The sequence below is a fragment of the Coregonus clupeaformis genome, chromosome 1, assembly GCF_020615455.1.
Source record: "Coregonus clupeaformis isolate EN_2021a chromosome 1, ASM2061545v1, whole genome shotgun sequence".
Taxonomy (NCBI): Eukaryota; Metazoa; Chordata; class Actinopteri; order Salmoniformes; family Salmonidae; genus Coregonus; species Coregonus clupeaformis.
The window spans coordinates 48485389-48499350 of NC_059192.1; the positions used below are offsets into that span (position 1 = coordinate 48485389).

General features: G+C 42.8%; 1 protein-coding gene across 13 annotated transcripts; it reads right to left on the reverse strand.

Annotated features, from left to right (window-relative positions):
• Nucleotides 1-43: 43 nt before the first annotated feature.
• zgc:153169 (uncharacterized protein LOC767799 homolog) lies at nucleotides 44-5792 on the reverse strand. Of its 13 annotated transcripts, none has more exons than XM_041881098.2 (12): nucleotides 5709-5788; nucleotides 4905-4915; nucleotides 4569-4707; nucleotides 4338-4476; nucleotides 4064-4220; nucleotides 3915-3960; nucleotides 1820-1858; nucleotides 1547-1635; nucleotides 881-896; nucleotides 731-798; nucleotides 413-517; nucleotides 44-263 (listed from the first exon to the last, which is right to left on the reverse strand). In XM_041881098.2, exons 3-12 carry the CDS (start codon nucleotides 4675-4677, stop codon nucleotides 123-125), a joined length of 909 nt encoding a protein of 302 aa, XP_041737032.2. In that variant the 5' UTR covers nucleotides 4678-4707; nucleotides 4905-4915; nucleotides 5709-5788; the 3' UTR covers nucleotides 44-122. The 13 variants fall into 13 exon arrangements, with proteins under 13 accessions (XP_041737032.2, XP_041737022.2, XP_041737093.2 ...); XM_041881088.2 differs by having other exon boundaries at nucleotides 4905-4912; nucleotides 5709-5779; XM_041881159.2 differs by having other exon boundaries at nucleotides 4905-4912; nucleotides 5567-5765.
• Between the last annotated feature and the right edge of the window lie 8170 nt (nucleotides 5793-13962).

A 13962-nucleotide genomic window follows, 5' to 3' on the forward strand; every position in this document is an offset into this window, starting at 1 on the left:
ACTTTAAAATATAATTTCAGACAGCACAATTATACCCTTATAGTAATCATCCAATAGTTTTATTATCCATTACTATCAATACAATTCAAGACATCACCGATAACAATGACACACCCTTTATTTCACTGTACATGTGTGTCACATTCTTCTGTGCCTTCCGTTACTGTGGAATTTGGAAGCTGAGTACTTGTTTCCACATAGTCCTTCCCCTGGTTCCAGAATGTGTAGGGAAACTCCACTGAAGAGGCAGCCCCTACTTTACCCTAGAGGACAGAGGATAGGTTTCAATCTAGTGTTAGGGAGTCGAGGAGACAGAAAGACCCAATCTGTTTGTGTGCAACTTAATTTATTTATATAGCAAATGACAACTCTATATATCTCTTTAATATAGTATTAAGAGTAGAAAAGATACCTTCACGTTCAGGGCGATGAGTCCAATCTCAAAGCACCTGTCTGGGGCAGTCCTCCTGATGATGTCATCCAGGACAGTGTAACAGGCCCTGTTGGGTGATGACCCCTGGGAGAGAGACAGGGAGTCAGTTGAGTTAAGGGGGAGGTCAAACGTTCCAGGCAGGCTAATGCTGTGTGAATTATAGCTGGCTAGTTAGATTTCATGGGTCAGTGTGGCTGCTCAAACATCTCAACCACAGGGCACATCAAATCTACACCTGACTCAGTATAAGGTTGACAAAGTAAAATGATTTATAACTTGATAATCTCATAACACTACCTGTTTCATCAGTTGAACAGCGTGGAAGCTTGGGCAATGGCACATTATTTTATCACCATCACCTGTGGCTGATAAGAGAACTCATTAGAAAATATAATAACACATATATTTGAGCATGCAAAGAAAAGATAATCCAAATAGTTCACATACCTGCCGCGGCTCCCACCTGAAAAAGTGAGCAGGGTTTTACAATGACAGAGATGACAGTCATAGAAAAATGTGGCAGTTACACTTAGTGTGAACCTCCAATCTGACTGTTACTTCAGTTTTAATATTTTAAACCACCTTCAATTCAACATGCGTTTCCCTTGCGCTAGTGTTTTCTTATTGATCATAAGATGGTAAACTGTGGTGTGTGGTGAATTGGCTATGAATCAGATTCCCTTTAAGCGTACTGAAACCAAGACATGGTTGTGTGTGTGCTGCTGCTCTGGAACTGGGAGAAAATTGTAAATATTTAATCCACTCCCAGGCGCTAGTGAGTATCCAGGTCAAAGAGAGACTGTTTATAGGCTGTTGGAATAAGGCCAAAATTATTTGCCCCCTAACAATTCTCCATTGGTTTTCTTGCCCCACTAGTCCATTGAGTATTGTACTGGCTAACATTAAAATAGACATTAACATAACAATAGCGTATTAAAACTTTACATAAACCTTCAATCTTTGTAGGATTAACAAACATGCAGTAACATGGATTCATTATGTAGTACTTCACATAACAATATTACCCAGAAAAGGCTACTAAAACACTGAGGGGAAGAAGTTCATCAGTGTGCAGTTCTTTGATTGAGTTGATTTTGGTAGCTGTAAACTTGCCATGTGTTCAGCATATAGGCCACAGCCCGGTAGGGGCGAGTCTCCCACCCTCCCTGGTGATTTGAAGGGAGCCCCTGAAGTAGAAACTCCTGAAAAACAGGACATGAGCAAAATCAGCTGAATCATAATACTACAACCTAACCTCATACTGTAGCTACTATGGAAGTATCTTTAGATTTTGAAAATAAATACTCAATGAATGGAGCTTGCAATGTCTTTTACATAATAAGTAAGAAAGAGCAAGAGAAAAACAGAAGACACCAACTTCCTCACCAACAGTTATGTTCCCCATGTTGTCTAATGCTATAAGTCCTGTTGAGAAAGGGAAGATGAGAAGGTGTTAGATGTGCTAATAAATATGTAACCTGCACTTTTAGACCTGCTTCCACAGATGTTTTGTACCAACATGTCTTGAAGGAATGGTCAGTAATAAAAAAAAATCATAATATAAAAAGGGAAAGTGGGGTTATTTACAGTGGGGAAAAAAAGTATTTAGTCAGCCACCAATTGTGCAAGTTCTCCTACTTAAAAAGATGAGAGAGGCCTGTAATTTTCCTCATAGGTACACGTCAACTATGACAGACAAAATGAGAAAAAAAAATCCAGAAAATCACATTGTAGGATTTTTAATGAATTTATTTGCAAATTATGGTGGAAAATAAGTATTTGGTCAATAACAAAGTTTCTCAATACTTTGTTATATACCCTTTGTTGGCAATGACACAGGTCAAACGTTTTCTGTAAGTCTTCACAAGGTTTTCACACACTGTTGCTGGTATTTTGGCCCATTCCTCCATGCAGATCTCCTCTAGAGCAGTGATGTTTTGGGGCTGTCGCTGGGCAACACAGACTTTCAACTCCCTCCAAAGATTTTCTATGGGGTTGAGATCTGGAGGCCACTCCAGGACCTTGAAATGCTTCTTACGAAGCCACTCATTGTTGCCCGGGCGGTGTGTTTGGGATCATTGTCATGCTGAAAGACCCAGCCACGTTTCATCTTCAATGCCCTTGCTGATGGAAGGAGGTTTTCACTCAAAATCTCACGATACATGGCCCCATTCATTCTTTCATTTACACGGATCAGTCGTCCTGGTCCCTTTGCAGAAAAACAGCCCCAAAGCATGATGTTTCCACCCCCATGCATCACAGTAGGTATGGATGCAACTCAGCATTCTTTGTCCTCCAAACACGACGAGTTGAGTTTTTACCAAAAAGTTATATTTTGGTTTCATCTGACCATATGACATTCTCCCAATCATCTTCTGGATCATCAAAATGCACTCTAGCAAACTTCAGATGGGCCTGGACATGTCCTGGCTTAAGCAGGGGGGACACGTCTGCACTGCAGGATTTGAGTCCCTGGCGGCGTAGTGTGTTACTGATGGTAGGCTTTGTTATTTTGGTCCCAGCTCTCTGCAGGTCATTCACTAGGTCCCCCCGTGTGGTTCTGGGATTTTTGCTCACCGTTCTTGTGATCATTTTGACCCCACGGGGTGAGATCTTGCGTGGCGCCCCAGATCGAGGGAGATTATCAGTGGTCTTGTATGTCTTCCATTTCCTAATAATTGCTCCCACAGTTGATTTATTCAAACCAAGCTGCTTACCTATTGCAGATTCAGTCTTCCCAGCCTGGTGCAGGTCTACAATTTTGTTTCTGGTGTTCTTTGACAGCTCTTTGGTCTTGGCCATAGTGGAGTTTGTAGTGTGACTGTTTGAGGTTGTGGACAGGTGTCTTTTATACTGATAACAAGTTCAAACAGGTGCCATTAATACAGGTAACGAGTGGAGGACAGAGGAGCCTCTTAAAGAAGAAGTTACAGGTCTGTGAGAGCCAGAAATCTTGCTTGTTTGTAGGTGACCAAATACTTATTTTCCACCATCATTTGCAATTAAATTCATTAAAAATCCTACAATGTGATTTTCTGGATTTTTTTTCCTCAATTTGTCTGTCATAGTTGACGTGTACCTATGATGAAAATTACAGGCCTCTCTCATCTTTTTAAGTGGGAGAACTTGCACAATTGGTGGCTGACTAAATACTTTTTTTCCCCACTGTAACCTAGATGAGAAAATTGGATATTGGAGATTGGGGAATCAAGACTATTGTAAAGAGATTCCAGATGATTCAAAACAGTAGGTGTCAGGTCAGGGACCCATACATAATGTAATAGACAACCCAGACTAATGTGATTATATGGATTAGGACTCCCCGTAGAGGACCAAACAATTTAATGCACAAGTATCAGTCACATTTATCAGTCGTTTTCAGTTATGTTACAGTAGGTGTTCTACTGTCACTCAATGTTCTACAATGAGCAGGAAGATCATGATAAATAAACATTTTTAAAAAGCAAGTTTCAGTTCTCACCAAGTGTGTCATGTCCACTAACACTTTGCTTCTGTTCCAGAAATTCCTGCATGAATGAATAGGAGTTATAATTTTTTTTGTTTTCCAATATCTGTCATTTATATTTAAAATGGTTAGCCATGCCATTTTACCCTAGGGAGTATTGGTACCTGGTAAGCCTTGGCTGAGTGTGCACTCAACATGTTGTCGTTGGGCTCTATAGTAAAGCCCTGCTCCCTGGCGAAAGCTGCTGCTCCCTCCCCAACCAGCAGACTGTGGGGGCTTCTGTCCATCACCCTACGAGCCACCCGCACCGGAGCCCCAACCCTGGAAACAATAGTTTCATTCCGGTGCATTTATTAATGGGCTTCCCTATGAGTATTCATTTTCACAGACATCTCTTTCCCATGCCATGGCATTAGTTTTAGCAGGTGGTTCTCTCACCCTCGTAGTGCTGCGACTGCCCCGAACCTGCCAGTGATGCCCTCCATGATGGCAGCATCACACTCCACCACTCCCCCACTGTTAGGGAATCCTCCCCTCCCCACAATGTGAAGCCCAGTCTCTGGGTCATCTTCAACCTCTGGAAGAAATACAAGAGTATCATAATGGACATAAGACGTGCTGCTCTGCGGAACTGTAGTAGGTGGGTCACCCACGCCAACTCATGCCAACCTGCCATGGCCTCCTCTACAGCATCTGTGGCGTGTCTTCCAGCGGTAATCAGGGACCGTATTCTCTCCACGGAAGGCTGAGAGAAACCCCATGTCCCCACAGCTGCCATGGATCCGCTGTCTGAAGAACTCTACTGGGTCTAGGACAAAACACAGGGTTATAGTCCCAATCCATGTGCAAATTCAAGTCCCAACATCCAAGGTCTGGGATTAACAAACTAGTAAATAAACAAATAGATTAACGATGCAATACTAGCACTTTCCTCTCATCATCTTCTTTACTTCATGAGTCATCACCATCGGAAAAGCTGGACTGGTGAAAGCAAGAGATCCCTACCTATGCATCTACTGGGCAAAAGAAAAATAAGCGGTTGTAGATTATGGACATGACCAAGGATTAAACCCACTGATTTCACCACAACCAGTATTGATCTCTATATGCCTCTGGATCCAACAACTAGGCTACAAATCATTATTCGATTCTGAGAGGATCCTTGGTGTAAGTAATGCAAATGCCATGCTTGTAATGATTATTGCGTGTTTGTTTACATCAGTACTTGAGAGAGGGTAGCTGCTTTTAGCAACGCGGGTGTATTTAAATACACTATCGTTGCTCCCAATTTCATTGGGTTGCACAAAAACTGAGAATTTGAGACAAAATATCTAAAGAATCGTACTATTAAACATACCTTCCAAACGTGGGTCTGTTGTAGACCCACTTCTTCTCTGCTTACCTCATGTCAAAATAAAAGTCCCCCACAAGTTATTCATTTTTTGTCCACATGGCGCATGTGCAGAACTTTTATTTACTTATATTACCCCGTCATAATGACCAACCGACCGGCACAGTAAGTCGAAATGGAATTTTATTTAACTGGCTTCCTGCGGACTGTTTTTGTGCAGCCCAATACAATTGGGCTCAACGTGAGTGTATGTAAATACACCCGCGTTGCTAAAAGCAGCTAGAGGGACTGGTTCCAAAGGCTACACATAGCCTACCTTAGTTCTCCTTCAGCTTCCCTGTACAGTACAACTCACATACATTACTTATGCTTATTTATGTTAAACTAAGCTGCCAATATCACCAAACAGAACAAGAAAAACAGTATCTGTGATATCACTCTATATGGACCCTCCTTACTTGAACCACTGCAGAATGTTTTCTACCACTTCCCTATCGATGACGACTTGCAGCACTAGCAAATGAAAGTGATCTTCTTCTTCGATGAGATTAAACGGCAGTTGGCATCCAATAAATGTTGCATTACCGCCACCTACTAGACTGGAGTATAACTCCCTTATACTTTGTTTGAAATTTTTTTAAACAAATAACCTACCATCTAACACTACACTCATAAAATAAATTATTAATATTAATAATAAATAAAACCACCCTACTCCACTATTTAAATCTATTTAGTCCTACTTCAGGCCAACAGCCTGAAAGGATAGGACACCACCACTTAACACATCCTGTAATTCTTCTGACGTCAAGTCTCGCACACCCAAATACCTCTCTGCAGCTGCCACCACAACCTCAATTTTCTGCGACTTACGTTCCATCCCTGCAGTACAGTTGATAACCATTGCTAGAAATGCTAAAAATACAATCTTACTGAAACATATATCACTTGTTGGCCTATCCCTCTGTACAGGTACAGTTCTACTACTCACACCACTCCTCTCAGGATCCCTCCCCCTTGACCCATCTTCCTCTACTTTCTTCACTGCCTCAGCATATGACAACTTCTGCACTACTCTAACCCTGGAAACCTCAACCTGCCTCTCTCGCACCAGACATTTCTGATCCCCAGCCCCATGGGCACCCCTACAATTAACACATATCACTACTTTCCCCAATGCTACACATTCCTTTGTCTCATGCCTTTCTGCACACTTCTCACACCTAGGAACCTCCCTCCTATACACTGCTGCCACATGCCCATAAGCTTGACACCTGTAACAACGTAATGTATTCGACACAAAAGCTCGTACGGGATAACTTATATATCCTAACATCACTTTGTTGGGCAAAGACTCAACATCAAAACTCAAAAGAACAGACAACGAGTCTTCTGTTTCACCACTCACACCACCCTGTCTGCGTCACTCCAAACGACGAGCATCACAAACATCGTGAATCTTCCCCTTCAGTTGGTCAACTTTCACATTTACCGATACCCCAGTAATCCCTCCTTTCAATGAAAGTGATCTTCTTCTTCTTCTTCTTTTTCTTCTTCGGAATTGGGTTGGCGGATCGCATCCAACTTTTAAGGTACATACACCGCCACCTACTGTACTGGAGTGTGAGGCCAGTCACGGCCTACCTACATTAAATTATATTCATTAGTCCTGTTCCTCTAAGAAAGTGAAATAGAGCCCTAGACACCACTTCCCTCCCATTTCCTCCCCCTACTACACCACCCAAACCCCAACCTCTCTAACCCTTTCACACAATCTCTCCCTGTCTACGCCACACAGTTCACAAAATATCAGCACATGCTCCACCGTTTCCTCCACAAAACACGTTTCATGTCTCCCCATCATCCACAACGTGGCATGCAAACCTGTGTGCCCAAACCGTAGTCTACTCCACACAACTTCCTCTATCCTACATCCCATACTCCCCACCTGTTCCTTTGCTGACCGGTCCATGCGATAAAATTGCCTCCCTTTACTACTAGCATCCCACTCCCTTTGCCAAAGATCAAGTCCTTTTGCCCGGATCAAGAACATGACTTCCCTGCGGCCCAGTGAGAGCTGAATATCTACCCCTTCTCTCCTCACAGCACTTTTAGCGACCACATCGGCCTTCTCATTACCCTCCAAACCCACATGGACGGGAACCCAGCAAAAGCTTACCACCACTCCCATCCTCTCCAATCCCAATAACAACACCATTATCTCCACAAACAAGTCTCTCCTATCTGACCTGCCCAACTTCACACTACTCAACACTGCAGCCGAATCAGAGCAGATCACCACTCTGAGTGGTTTCACCTCCTCCACCCATCTCAAACCTAGAATCATGGCCGTCAACTCGGCCACATACACTGACACATAATCAGTTGACTGTTTACATACTCTAAGAATGAAATCTGGGATATACACTCCTGCCCCTACCCTGACTAGATCCTTTGAACAATCTGTATATATCCTTAAAAACAAATAAAAACGGATTATCTACAGTTGAAGTCGGAAGTTTACATACACCTTAGCCAAATACATTTAAACTCAGTTTTTCACAATTCCTGACATTTAATCCTAGTAAAAATTCCCTGTCTTAGGTCAGTTAGGATCACCACTTTATTTTAAGAATGTGAAATGTCAGAATAATAGTAGAGAGAATGATTTATTTCAGCTTTTATTTCTTTCATCACATTCCCAGTGGGTCAGAAGTTTACATACACTCAATTAGTATTTGGTAGCATTGCCTTTAAATTGTTTAACTTGGGTCAAACGTTTCGGGTAGCCTTCCACAAACTTCCCACAATAAGTTGGGTGAATTTTTTGCCTACTCCTCCTGACAGAGCTGGTGTAACTGAGTCAGGTTTGTAGGCCTCCATGCTCGCACACACTTTTTCAGTTCTACCCACAAATGTTCTATAGGATTGAGGTCAGGGCTTTGTGATGGCCACTCCAATACCTTGACTTTGTTGTCCTTAAGCCATTTTGCCACAACTTTGGAAGTATGCTTGGGGTCATTGTCCATTTGGAAGACCCATTTGCGACCAAGCTTTAACTTCCTGACTGATGTCTTGAGATGTTGCTTCAATATATCCACATAATTTTCCTTCCTCATGATGCCATCTATTTTGTAAAGTGCACCAGTCCCTCCTGCAGCAAAGCACCCCCACAGCATGATGCTGCCACCCCCGTGTTTCACGGTTGGGATGGTGTTCTTCGGCTTGCAAGCCTTCCCCTTTTTCCTCCAAACATAACGATGGTCATTATGGCCAAACAGTTCTATTTTTGTTTAATCAGACCAGAGGACATTTCTCCAAAAAGTACGATCTTTGTCCCCATGTGTAGTTGCAAACCGTAGTCTGGCTTTTTTATGGTGGTTTTGGAGCAGTGGCTTCTTCCTTGCTGAGCTGCCTTTCAAGTTATGTCGATATAGGACTCGTTTTACTGTGGATATAGATACTTTTGTACCTGTTTCCTCCAGCATCTTCACAAGGTCCTTTGCTGTTGTTCTGGGATTGATTTGCACTTTTCGCACCATAATACGTTAATCTCTAGGAGACAGAATGCGTCTCCTTCCTGAGCGGTATGACGGCTGCGTGGTCCCATGGTGTTTATACTTGCGTACTATTGTTTGTACAGATGAACGTGGTACCTTCAGGCATTTGGAAATTGCTCCCAAGGATGAACCAGACTTGTGGAGGTCTACAATTTTTTTCTGAGGTCTTGGCTGATTTATTTGGATTTTCCCATGATGTCAAGCAAAGAGGCACTGAGTTTGATGAAGGTAGGCCTTGAAATACATCCACAGGTACACCTCCAATTGACTCAAATGATGTCAATTAGCCTATCAGAAGCTTCTAAAGCCATGACATCATTTTCTGGAATTTTCCAAGCTGTTTAAAGGCACAGTCAACTTAGTGTATGTAAACTTCTGACCCACTGGAATTGTGATACAGTGAATTATAAGTGAAATAATCTGTCTGTAAACAATTGTTGGAAAAATTACTTGTGTCATGCACAAAGTAGATGTCCTAACCGACTTTTCCAAAACTATAGTTTGTTAACAAGAAATTTGTGGAGTGGTTGAAAAACAAGTTTTAATGACTCCAACCTAAGTGTATGTAAACTTCTGACTTCAACTGTATATATCTGACACACCGTCTCACGTACTGCCCCCATTCGCTCCTGCCCTCAATCATGTCCACATCTACACTTGGTTTCGGAAACAGCCACAGAGGAACGTGCCCCAATGCAATTGCCGGCCCTATCTCGCTCTCCCCCAGTCCATATTCTACTACCTTCTGCCGGATTGTCCACCCATACGCCCTCTGCTTACCCACTCCTAATTTCCAGCATTCCCCAGTTGCCGTGACTACAGGATGTCCTTCTGAACTCCCTTTCAACCTCACCCAGTACGCAAATGCAAGTTTGTCCTGCCTTATCCTCAGTGGCAGTTCCCCACTATCCACCTGCAATACCTCAACAGGTGTAGTCCTAAAGGCACCCACACACAATCTCAGGGCCCTTGACTGTATCCTATCCAGGTGCTGTAGTACCGTTTTGGCTGCCGATACATTTACAAAGCACCCATAATCCAAAGATGACCTGATCAATGCCTGGTACATAACAGTGTTTGTCTATACAACCCCCAATCATATCCTGCCACTGCCTTCATGAGGTTCAGCACCTTCCTACACTTAATTTCAATATACTCAACATATCTCTTTCACGTAAGCCTCTCATTAAACCACATACCTAAATACACCCAACCTATATCCTGCCTGTATATTTGCAGCCTAACATCTTTAACCTTCCTCCTAGAATACACCTTAAAGAAGGACTTGGCCATAGACATCCTAAACCCCCATGTTAGAGACCAATCTTCCACAACTCCCACAACTTCTTGCATCTTCCTCATCACATATTTCACATTCCCACCTCTCTTCCATACTGCCCCATCATCGGCATACAAGCCACACCCACTCCCTGTCCCACATTAAATATGTCATTTATCATCAGGGTCAACAACACTGAACTAACCACACTTCCCTGAGGAGTACCATTGTCCACTTCAAACTCCATTGACATTTCTGACCCCACCCTCACCCGTATGACTCAATCGAACAGGAAGTCCATAATCCAGTTATGCAGACGTCCACCAATGCCCAATGCACTCAACTTGATCAACAACCCTTCCCTACACATTGTATTGTACGTTTTCTCAATGTCAAAATACACAACTATTTTATTTTAAGGACCTTGGCTATCTCTGTACTAACTGTCACCAGGGCATCCATGGCAGACCTCCCTCTCCTGAACCCACTCTGTGCTACGCTCATCAAACCCTTAAGAATGGCTTGACAAAAATGAATCTCATGGAGTATCACAGGAAGAGAGCGATGGTGAGAAGAATGATAAAGACAGTGAAAAGGGAGGCATGGTGAGAATCTTTGACCAAAATTGGTGTGGTCAGGATATATATTTTTTAATGATGGGGAAGGGTAAAACTGCTGGAATTGCTGTGTTGGTAGAAGGAAACGTCACAGCTGTATCAAGTAAAGAAAAGGCAAATGTCCTAGGTGGTGCGTTTGAAGCGGTTCATAGATGTGAGCACCTGTGTGATGAGAGTAAGAGGAGACGTAGGGAAAAGTTAAGAGAGCCGTAGAGCTGTAACCCTTTCCCGTACCACCATTGAGCACTCATCTGTCCACCACAGCACCACCCGCTGTCGTTTTCCCCCCGTACACACTAGAACAGTCACATCTGCAGCTGATATAATTACAGACATTACTGCCTCATTGCACTCATCCACAGACCCCTCCATTGATCACTTTGTCCCGCCCACTCACACAGGCACTTGAACATCTTCCAGTTAGCTTTCTCAAAGCACCACATCATGTTATTGCCTCTACTCTGCACACACACACACACCCATATTGACCTTACATCGAACCAGAAAATTATCACTCCCTACAAAGTGATCCTCTTCCTCTTCTTCTTCCTTTCAGTTTCTGGCAGACTAAACAAGTAAGTGGTGTATTGCTGCCACCTACAGGCTCAGTATATCACTACTCAGCTCATCACAGCAAACCTACTCCGCCACCTCTGGGCCCGGTTTCCCAAAAGCATCCTAAAACCCCCTAGAGCAGGGATGGGCAACTCCAGTCCTCGGGGGCTGGAGTGGTGTCACACTTTTTCGCCATCCCTAGCAAATACAGCTGATTAAACAAATTGCATTCTAAACTGAAGATCATGATGAGTTGATTATTTGAGTCAGGTGTGTTAGCTGGGGCTGGGGCAAAACTGTGACCCCAATCAGGCCCCCGAGCACTGGAGTTGCCCATCCCTGCCCTAGAGTCTAAGCTAACATATGGAATTGTTTTAAGATGGTCATATTTGATTTTGAATTTTAGGATCCATTTATTTGATTAGCCCATAGAAAAACATTGAATATCAGATTCATAAATAAAAAAACATATATAAAAATATATAATAATAATCTAAAGGAAGTTTGTTTTGAAGTGTCTGTCCTACAGTACCAGTCAAAAGTTTGGACACACCTACTCATTCAATGGTTTTTCTTTATCTTTACTATTTTCTACATTGTAGAATTATAGTGAAGACATCAAAACTACGAAATAACATATATGGAATCATGTAGTAACCAAATAAGTGTTAAACAAATCAAAATATTTTTTATATTTGAGATTCTTCAAATAGGCACCCTTTCCCTTGATGACAGCTTTGCACACTCTAGGCATTCTCTCAACCAGCTTCACCTGGAATGCTTTTCCAACAGTCTTGAAGGAGTTCCCACATATGCTTAGCACTTGTTGGCTGCTTTTTCTTCACTCTGCCGTCCGACTCATCCCAAACCATCTCAATTTAGTTGAGGTTGGGGGATTGTGGAGGCCAGGTCATCTGATGCAACACTCCATCACTCTCCTTCTTGGTAAAATAGCCCTTACACAGCCTGGAGGTGTGTTGGGTCATTGTCCTGTTGAAAAACAAATGATAGTCCCACTAAGCCCAAACCAGATGGGATGGTGTATCGCTGCAGAATGCTGTGGTAGCCATGCTGGTTAAGTGTGCCTTGAATTCAAAAATAAATCACAGACAGTGTAACCAGCAAAGCACCCCCACACCATAACACCTCCTCCTCCATGCTATACGGTGGGAAATACACATGCAGAGATCATCCGTTCACCCACACGCATCTCACAAATATACGGCGGTTGGAACCAAAACTCTACAATTTGGACTCCAGACCATGTCTCTTCTTATTATTGGTGTCCTTTAGTAGTGTTTTTTTTGTTGCAGCAATTCGACCATGAAGGCCTGATTCACACAGTCCCCTCTGAACAGTTGATGTTGAGATGTGTCTGTAACTTGAGCTCTGTGAAGCATTTATTTGGGCTGCAATTGCTGAGTCTGTTAACTCTAATGAACTTATCCTCAGCAGCAGAGGTAACTCTGGGTCTTCCATTCCTGTGGCGGTCCTCATAAGAGCCAGATTCATCATAGCGCTTGATGGTTTTTGTGACCGCATTTGAAGAAACATTCAAAGTTCTTGAAATTTTCCGTATGACCGACTTTCATGTCTTAAAGTAATGATGGACTATCGTTTCTCTTTGCTTATTTGAGCTGTTCTTACCATAATATGAACTTGGTATTTTACCAAATAGGGCTTGGTCACAAATGGGTCTTCCAAATGGACAATGACCCCAAGCATATTTCCAAAGTTGTGGCAAAATGGCTTAAGGAGAACAAAGTCAAGGTATTGGAGTGGCCATCACAAAGCCCTGACCTCAATTCTATAGAAAATGTGTGGGCAGAACTGAAAAAGCGAGTGCCAGCAAGGACGCCTACAAACCTGACTCAGTTACACCAGCTCCGTCAGAAGGAATGGGCCAAAATTCACCCAACTTATTGTGGCAAGCTTGTGGAAGGCTACCCAAAACGTTTGACCCAAGTTAAACAATTTAAAGGCAATGCTACCAAATACTAATTGAGTGTGTGTAAACTTCTGACCCTCTGGGAATGTGAGTGGCGCAGTGGTCTAAGGCACTGCATCGCAGTGCTAGCTGTGCCACTAGAGATCCTGGTTCGAATCCAGGCTCTGTCATAGCCGGCCGCGACCGGGAGACCCATGGGGCGGCGCACAATTGGCCCAGCGTCGTCCAGGGTAGGGGAGGGAATGGCCGGCAGGGATGTAGCTCAGTTGGTAGAGCATGGCGTTTGCAAAGCCAGGGTTGTGGGTTTGATTCCCACGGGGGGGCAGTATAAAAAATAATGTATGCACTCACTAACTGTAAGTCGCTCTGGATAAGAGTGTCTGCTAAATGACTAAAATGTAATAAAATAAATAAAAACTGAAATAAATAATTCTCTCTGCTATTATTCTGACATTTCACATTCTTAAAATGAAGTGGTGATCCTAACTGACCTAAGACATGGAATTGTTACTAGGATTAAATGTCAGGAATTGTGAAAAACCGAGTTTAAATGTATTTGGCTAAGGTGTATGTAAACTTCCGACTTCAACTGTATGTTAGCACAGCTGAAAACTGTTGTGCTGATTGAAGAAGCAATACAACTGGCCTTCTTGAGACTGGTTGAGTATCTGGAGCATCAGCAATTGTGGGTTCGATTACAGGCTCAAAATGTCCAGAAACAAATAACTTTCTTCTGAAACTCGTTAGTCTATT